Source organism: Oncorhynchus nerka, linkage group LG22, assembly GCF_034236695.1.
Source record: "Oncorhynchus nerka isolate Pitt River linkage group LG22, Oner_Uvic_2.0, whole genome shotgun sequence".
NCBI classification, from domain to species: domain Eukaryota; kingdom Metazoa; phylum Chordata; class Actinopteri; order Salmoniformes; family Salmonidae; genus Oncorhynchus; species Oncorhynchus nerka.
This window is the reverse complement of record NC_088417.1, coordinates 94,407,217-94,416,624: the sequence shown is the minus strand read 5'-3', so window position 1 is coordinate 94,416,624 and position 9,408 is coordinate 94,407,217. Positions and strand designations below refer to the sequence as shown.

Genomic DNA, 9,408 nt, shown 5'->3' with positions numbered 1-9,408 from the left:
GGCCTCTTATTTCAGCTCATGAAACATGGGGTCAACACTATACATGTTGCGTTTATATATCTTTTCAGTATAGTTACATTATAGGCCTTCAATGTCTCTCCATCCTATGCACAGCATAGGGCTACAATGTCTCGCGTTGCCACACTTCATAGTCTCTTGTGTTCACTCAGAAGGATTCAGATATGGAGGTTCAGGGCCCAGCAGAAAACCTCAACCCATTGGCCACATTGGCGCACAATGATGTTGGACTCTTTATCAAGGTCTGTGCCAATATAATATTCAGACTACTGTCCATGTCCTTCTGCTGCTCATCTGCCCTGCTGTGGTTGTTAAGATTATTATGGACTGTGCTCCTGCTGTGCTCCTGCTGTGGTTGTTAGGATTATTATGGGCTGTGCTCCTGCTGTGCTCCTGCTGTGGTTGTTAGGATTATTATGGGCTGTGCTCCTGCTGTGCTCCTGCTGTGGTTGTTAGGATTATTATGGACTGTGCTCCTGCTGTGCTCCTGCTGTGCTCCTGCTGTGGTTGTTAGGATTATTATGGGCTGTGCTCCTGCTGTGCTCCTGCTGTGGTTGTTAGGATTATTATGGGCTGTGCTCCTGCTGTGCTCCTGCTGTGCTCCTGCTGTGCTCCAGGTTATTGGGCTTATTTGGCTCACCGCTGCTGGAGACATTCCCCTTCATCAGACAGCCACAGACCAAGCTAAAGAAGGCTCTCCTCATCTCCCTGCTGGCCAAGGTGTAGATAACAGGGTTCATGGCAGAGTTGAGCACGGCCAGGGCTATGAAGTAGTCGGCCTTGTAGAGAATGGGGCAGCAGCGGTGCTCGCAGGCCACATCGATGAGGAGGAGGACGAAGATGGGCATCCAGCATGCAATGAAGACGCCGACCACGATGATGACAGTACGGAGGAGGGTCATGGAGTGCTCTGAGTTGGAATGTTTCGTCACCTTCCGACTGCTGGATAGATAGAACGACAGAGTGATAAATAGAACCACATAGACACCGGCCACCCATCCATCCAAGACAGAATACAAAAATATATAGATAGCATCAATACACACCTGGTCCTCACCAACATATAGATAGCATCAATACACAGCTGTTCCTCACCAACATGTAGATAGCATCAATACACACCTGTTCCTCACCAACATATAGATAGCATCAATACACACCTGGTCCTCACCAACATATAGATAGCATCAATACACAGCTGGTCCTCACCAACATGTAGATAGCATCAATACACACCTGCACCAACAATACACACCTGGTCCTCACCAACATATAGATAGCATCAATACACACCTGGTCCTCACCAACATATAGATAGCATCAATACACACCTGGTCCTCACCAACATGTAGATAGCATCAATACACACCTGGTCCTCACCAACATATAGATAGCATCAATACACACCTGGTCCTCACCAACATGTACAGTGCCTTGCAAAAGTATTCATCCCCTTGGCATTTTTCCTATTTTGTTGCATTACAACCTGTAATTTAAATAGATTTTTATTTGGATTTCATGGTAATGGACAAAATAGTCCAAATTGGTGAGGTGAAATGAAAAAAATGACTTGTTTAAAAAAATTGGAACAAAAAAACCCTCAAAAGTGGTGCCTGCATATGTATTCACCCCCTTTGCTTTGAAGCCCCAAAATAAGATCTGGTGCAACCAATTACCTTCAGAAGTCACATAATTAGTTAAATAAAGTCCACCTGTTTGCAATCACATGATCTGTCACATGATCTCAGTATATATACACCTGTTCTGAATCTGCAACACCACTAAGCAAGGGGCACCACCATGCAAGCAGCACCATGAAGACCAAGGAGCTCTCCAAACAGGTCAGGGACAAAGTTGTGGAGAAGTACAGATCAGGGTTGGGTTATACAAAAATATCAGAAACTTTGAACATCCCATGGAGCACCATTAAATAAATTATTAAAAAATGGAAAGAATATGGCACCACAACAAACCTGCCAAGAGAGGGCCACCCACCAAAACTCACAGACCAGGCAAGGAAGGCATTAATCAGAGAGGCAACAAAGAGACCAAAGATAACCCTGAAGGAGCTGCAAAGCTCCACAGCGGAGATTGGAGTATCTGTCCATAGGACCACTTTAAGCTGTACACTCCACAGAGCTGGGCTTTACAGAAGAGTGGCCAGAAAAAAGCCATTGCTTAAAGGAAAAAATAACCAAACATGTTTGTTGTTTGCCAAAAGGCATGTGGGAGACTTCCCAAACATATGGTAGAAAGTACTCTGGTCAGATGAGACAAAAATTGAGCTTTTTGTCCATCAAGGAAAACGCTCTCATCACCCGAGAACAAAATCCCCACAGTGAAGCATGGTGGTGGCAGCATCATGCTGTGGGGATGTTTTCATTGGCAGGGACCGGGAAACTGGTCAGAATTTAAGGAATGATGGATGGTGCTAAATACAGGGAAATTCTTGCGGGAAACCTGTTTCAGTCTTCCAGAGATTTGAGACTGGGACGGAGGTTCACCTTCCAGCAGGACTATGGCCCTAAGCATACTGCTAAAGCAACACTCAAGTGGTTTAAGGGGAAACATTTAAATGTCTTGGAATGGCCTAGTCGAAGCCCAGACCTCAATCCAATTGAGAATCTGTGGTATGACTTAAAGATTGCTGTACACCAGCGGAACCCATCCAACTTGAAGGAGCTGGAGCAGTTTTGCCTTGAAGAATGGGCAAAAATCCCAGTGGCTAGATGTGCCAAGCTTATAGAGACATACCCCAAGAGACTTGCAGCTGTAATTACTGCAAAGGGTGGCTCTAGAAAGTACTGACTTTTGGGAGGTGAATAGTTATGCTTGCTCAAGTTCAGTTTTTTTGTCTTATGTCTTGTATGTTTCACAATTAAACATATTTTGCAACTTGAAAGTGGTAGGCATGTTGTGTAAATCAAATGATTCAACCCCCCCATAAAAAAAAATATTTTAATTCCAGGTTGTAAGACAACAAAATAGGAAAAATACCAGGGGGGAAAATACTTTCGCAAGCCACTGTAGATACGTAGACAGACAGACAGACCAGACTCGATAGATCGATCAATCACCATAAGATAGCATCAATGCATACCTGGTCCTCACCAACATGTAGATGCGTATGTACAGGACGGACATGGCCAGCAGCAAGGCCATGAAGATGATGATGCAGAAGGCCACGTACTTCTTGGTATAGAGCGGTAGGACTGTGGAGCAGTCAGGGAGGTTGTCCAAGCAGTTCCACCCCAGGATGGGCAATGCTCCCAGGGATATCGCTATGAGCCAGCAGGTCCCTATGAGCAAGAACACCCTGTAATTCTTATTGGCGTCGTAGGGCCTCATTTTAATCATGGTCAGATGTCTCTCTATAGCTATAGCCAGGAGACTGAATGTGGAAGCCCCCAGAGCTACAAACATGCTCCCTTCCCTTACAAACCACAACACTGGGGACAGGTGAAGGGTCTTCTCCCCTGACATGAGGAGGTTGACGATATAAGCCACCCCAGCCAGAAGGTCACACAACGCCAGGTTGGCTATGAAGAAGTACATGCGGTTGTGGAACTTATGGTTTTTCCATATTGCCACGAGAACAATCAGGTTCTCCAGGATTATGAAGCAACAGATGATGAGGAACACGATGGTTTTAGCATCCAAGGTGACGCCACCACCTGTGATTTTTCCATTCTGACGGTTTTCCAGCTTCCCTGTGTAGTTATAGTGGATATATATCTGCTTGTTCATCGTCTCTGTTTGTCAAGATGTTATTCCACAAATGTCCAGCAGAGATCAGTAAAGATGCGTATTAAAAGTCCTGTTTAGAGTGAGATCGACGAATATCCCACCCTTTACAGTTGAGTTGAAAGTGATGGACCAGCTAGATTTAAAAAAAAAAGTTGATTATTAACACTTTAGTTGTTTTTTGTATCCCTCTCTCTTGATCGAAAATGAATGAGTGCATCTGGGTAGCATTTATCCGGAATTGAGACGTTTATTATCCAGAGTTGCTGCCCTAGAAAAATATTTGATTTCGTCTATCATTGAAGTATACTGTAATTTAAATCTTAGTGTCAATTCAAAAGCTGTGTTTAACCACAAAATAACTTACAACCAGAAAAAATACAATTAATCTAATTAATGTAATTTCACAGAATTATGTTACATTTCAAATAAAGATAAAAATAAAATGTGATTTTAAGATTATCTATAGTTTATACTGGCGACTACAGCCAACAAAATATATTTTTAATCATAGTTTTAATATAGCCTTTTGAAACAAATTAGAATCCCGTACAGCTATAGATGTAAATAGTAAAGACTCGCCGTCAGATACTCTAGTCTAGAGCCGATTTCAGAGATCCTTTCCAGCGGCGCGCGACAGTTACTCGACTTCATCCAAGCTTCTTTTATATAATTTCATAGTTATACATTTTTTCAAGTGGTGGTGATAAATCCTCTTCATTTAGTAATAATACGAGTCTGCAACGTTATTCCTTCACCCCCAAGTTCTTCTTGCAGAAGTTTCAGTATTTTTCTTTACACATTTCTCTACATGTGTAATGAAGTAGCCTATCCCTCTGTCTCCCATTTCTGACTAATGGCTGAAGGCACACCCCTCCCTTCCAGAGAGAGACTGACGGGAAAACTTGGGAGGGCTGTATTGACAAGAAGACTGCAGACAGTATTAAAGACATGCATTACTCAAAGTAATTTGGATCAATATTGAGTCCAGTATTTTGATCATGGTAGGATACAGATACCATGATACAATTTAGGCGTCTTTGTAAATAAGAATTTGTTCTTAACTGACTTGCCTACAACGGACATGGGAACAACAACCAACAAGACAATGATGAACAGAGGGCACATATAGGAAATGACTAATCAGAGGAATTGGAATCAGGTGTGGGTAATGAGACAGTTCAGTGACATCTAGAGCGGGAATCCATGACAGTAGACTACAATATAGGTGACCAAGCACTACTTTTCACAGCCTGGTCTCATAGACTAGACGTAACATAGTAAATGTCAATTCGGGAAACTCAAATTAGTATGATACGTTAATTAGCAACTTTGCAACTACTTAGTATGTTAGCTAACCCAAACCTTAAACCTTTAACCTAACTCCTAACCCTTACCTTAACCCCGAACCATAACCCCTAACAGCAGTGTTAGCCACCTCAGCCAGATTATAAACTCTCCAGAATCATAACTGATTATAAACTCTCCAAAATGTCAATTGAAAATAATGTCTTACATGACTCTTAGATTACCTACTCACTTTAAACTATTTGATAACTTATAACCATGTTATAACTGTTTTATAATTAATGTTCCTGAACCCTGAACAGCTGCAACTGTTTTACCAAACAGAGAAAACTAGAGAAGACCCACAAAGGCCTGTTCTAAAGACTTCCACACCAAACCAATGTTATAAACATCATATGGTGTGACTTTAAAATAGCCCTCTCACTGTGCTGCAACAGCAGGTTCTGCTCTGCCTTGTGGTAAAGGCGTGTACCTTTGGCAAAGGGGAGGGCTATGGCATGCTAAGAGAGGGGGGAGACAGGCAGATAAAGAGAGAGAGAGAGAGAGAGAGAGAGAGAGAGAGAAAGAAAGAAAGAAGGAAAGAGAGAAAGAAAGAAAGATATTGAGGGATACAGAGAGAGAGCGAGAGAGAGATATCTGTTAGGCAAAATACTGCGGTGTGCAGTAATAGCAGCAAGATGTGTGGCCCGTTGCCATGAGAAAAGGGCAACCAGTGGAGAACAAACAACATTGTAAATGGAACCTATATTTATCTGTTTACTTATCTCCCCTTTCATACTCCAACTATTTGCACATTGTTACAGCACCTGTACATAGCCAAGAATATAACATTTGATATGTATATATTCTTTTAAAGCTTTTGAGAGTGTAATGTTTAGTAAAGTTTCACTTATTTATTTCCCTTTTGTTTATTGTCTATTCCATTCGCTTTGGCAATGCAAACATATGTTTCCCAATAAAGCCCCTTTGAATTTAATTAAGATCGAGAGAGAGAGAGAGAGAGAGAGAGAGAGAGAGAGAGAGAGAGAGCCCATTGCCCTTTATGGTTGCGAGGTCTGGGGTCCGCTCACCAACCAAGACTTCACAAAATGGGACAAACACCAAATTGAGACTCTGCCTGCAGAATTCTGCAAAAATATCCTCCGTGTACAACGTAGAACACCAAATAATGCATGCAGAGCAGAATTAGGCCGATACCCACTAATTATCAAAATCCAGAAAAGTGCTGTTAAATTCTACAACCACCTAAAAGGAAGCGATTCCCAAACCTTCCATAACAAAGCCATCACCTACAGAGAGATACACCTGGAGAAGAGTCCCCTACGCAAGCTGGTCCTGGGGCTCTGTTCACAAACACACCCCACAGAGCCCCAGGACAGCAGCACAATTAGACCCAACCAAATCACGAGAAAACAAAAAGATAATTACTTGACACATTGGAAAGAATTAACAAAAAAACAGAGCAAACTAGAATGCTATTTGGCCCTAAACAGAGAGTACACAGCGGCAGAATACCTGACCACTGTGACTGACCCAAACTTAAGGAAAGCTTTGACGATGTACAGACTCAGTGAGCATAGCCTTGCTAATGAGAAAGGCCGCCGTAGGCAGACATGGCTCTCAAGAGAAGACAGGCTATGTGCTCACTGCCCACAAAATGAGGTGGAAACTGAGCTGCACTTCCTAACCTCCTGCCCGATGTATGACCATATTAGAGAGACATATTTCCCTCAGATTACACAGATCCACAGAGAATTCGAAAACAAATCCAATTTTGATAAACTCCCATATCTACTGGGTGAAATTCCACAGTGTGCCATCACAGCAGCAAGATTTGTGACCTGTTGCCACGAGAAAAGAGCAACCAGTGAAGAACAAACACCATTGTAAATACAACCCATATTTATGCTTATATATTTTATCTTGTGTACTTTAACCATTTGTACATTGTTAAAACAATGTATATATATATATATATATATATATATATATATATATATATATATATATAATATGACATTTGTAATGTCTTTATTGTTTTGAAACTTCTGTATGTTTAATGTTTACTGTTCATTTTTATTGTTTATTTCACTTTTGTATATTATCTACCTCACTTGCTTTGGCAATGTTAACACATGTTTCCCATGCCAATAAAGCCCCTTGAATTGAATTGAAATGAGAGATTGAATTGAGAGAGAGAGAGAGAGAGAGAGAGAGAGAGAGAGAGAGACCGAGAGAGAGAGAGAGAGAGAGAGAGAGAGAGACAGCGAGAGAGAGAGAGAGAAAAGAGAGAGAGAGAGAGAGAGAGAGAGAGAGAGAGAGAGAGAGAGAGAGAGAGAGACCGAGAGAGAGAGAGAGAGAGAGAGAGATAAAAGAGAGAGAGAGAGAGACAGAGAGAGAGAGACCGAGAGAGAGAGAGAGAGAGAGAGAGAGAGAGAGAAAGAGAGAGAGACAGAGAGAGAGAGAGAGAGAGACCGAGAGAGAGACCGAGAGAGAAAGAGAGAGAGAGAGAGACCGAGAGAGAGAGACCGAGAGAGAGAGAGAGAAAGAGAGAGAGAGAGAGAGAGACAGAGAGACAGAGAGAGAGAGAGAGACCGAGAGAGAGAGACCGAGAGAGAGAGAGAAAGAGAGAGAGAGACAGAGAGACAGAGAGACAGAGAGACAGAGAGAGGGAGAGAGAGAGAGACAGAGATACAGAGAGAGGGAGAGAGAGAGAGAGAGAGAGACAGAGAGAGAGACAGAGAGAGAGACAGAGAGAGACAGAGAGAGAGAGAGAGAGAGAGAGAGAGAGAGAGAGAGAAAGAGAGAGAGACAGAGAGAGAGACAGAGAGAGAGAGAGAGACCGAGAGAGAGACCGAGAGAGAAAGAGAGAGAGAGAGAGACCGAGAGAGAGAGACCGAGAGAAAAGAGAGAGAGAGAGAGACCGAGAGAGAGAGACCGAGAGAGAGAGAGAAAGAGAGAGAGAGAGAGAGAGAGACAGAGAGACAGAGAGAGAGAGAGAGACCGAGAGAGAGAGACCGAGAGAGAGAGAGAAAGAGAGAGAGAGACAGAGAGACAGAGAGACAGAGAGAGGGAGAGAGAGAGAGACAGAGATACATAGAGAGGGAGAGAGAGAGAGAGAGAGAGAGACAGAGAGAGAGACAGAGAGAGAGACAGAGAGAGACAGAGAGAGAGAGAGAGAGAGAGAGAGAGAGAGACAGAGAGAGACCGAGAGAAAGAGAGAGACAGAGAGAGAGAGAGAGGAAGAGTCTGGTCGAAAGTTTGGTGACATTTGCTGCTTCCTCTCATTGATGAACTGAAACGTTACCTACAGTGATCGCTCCCTGAGCACAGCAGTTAACACAGTCCATAGTGTAGATGATTTTGCAGCAGGAATCCACCCCTTCCTTTGCCAGTCCTCTCCAGGCTACTCTCTCCTCTAACCTTCTGCCATCCCAGGAACCCCCTCCCCCAGCCTGTCCCAGCCTTCCCCTGCAGTTCACCTACATAGCTAACAGGTACTGTCCCATCTCAAAACCATCCCTGATGCCTCCCTTGACCCACTGCAGTTTGCCTATAGAGCCAACAGGTCTGTGGGCAATGCTGTCAACATGGGCCTATACTGCATCCTCAAACACCTGGACAACACAGAGACATATGCAAGGATAATGTTTGTGGACTGTAGCTTTATGTTCAATACCATCATCCCAGAACTGCTGCAAGACAACCTTTCCCAGCTCCATCTGTCAGTGGATCACTGACTTCCTGACCAACAGGACGCAACATGTGAAGCTGGAGCACCGGAGCACCGGAGCACCGGAGCGCAACAAGGATGCGTGCTCTCACCTCTACACTACTCTACACCAATGACTGCACCTCCAACAACGTATCTCAAATCAAATCAAAGTTTATTTGTCACGTGCGTCGAATACAACAGGTGTAGATCTTACAGTGAAATGCTAAATACAACAGTGGGAGGACAACATCACAGCCTCTAGTGGGAGGACAACATCACAGCCTCTAGTGGGAGGACAACATCACAGCCTCTTCACCTTACAGTGAAATGCTGAATACAACAGGTGTAGTAGACCTTACAGTGAAATGCTGAATACAACAGGTGTAGACCTTACAGTGAAATGTTTTCTTACAGGCTCTAACCAACAGTGCAAAAAAGGTATGAGGTGGACAGTACAATGTTAAAAGACAGGCTATATACTGTAGCGAGGCTATAAAAGTAGCGAGGCTACATACAGACACCGGTTAGTCAGGCTGATTGAGGAAGTATGTACATATGTATGTAGCCTCGCTACTTTTATAGCCTCGCTACTGTATATAGCCTGTCTTTTACTGTCTGTCAAA

At 43.3% G+C, this 9,408-nt stretch overlaps 1 protein-coding gene across 1 annotated transcript; it reads right to left on the bottom strand.

Annotated features, from left to right (window-relative positions):
• Positions 1–531: 531 nt before the first annotated feature.
• Positions 532–4,685, bottom strand: LOC115106012 (sphingosine 1-phosphate receptor 3). Its single transcript, XM_029628593.2, has 2 exons — positions 3,119–4,685; positions 532–960 (listed from the first exon to the last, which is right to left on the bottom strand). Exons 1-2 carry the CDS (start codon positions 3,763–3,765, stop codon positions 585–587), a joined length of 1,023 nt encoding a protein of 340 aa, XP_029484453.1. The 5' UTR covers positions 3,766–4,685; the 3' UTR covers positions 532–584.
• Positions 4,686–9,408: the final 4,723 nt, after the last annotated feature.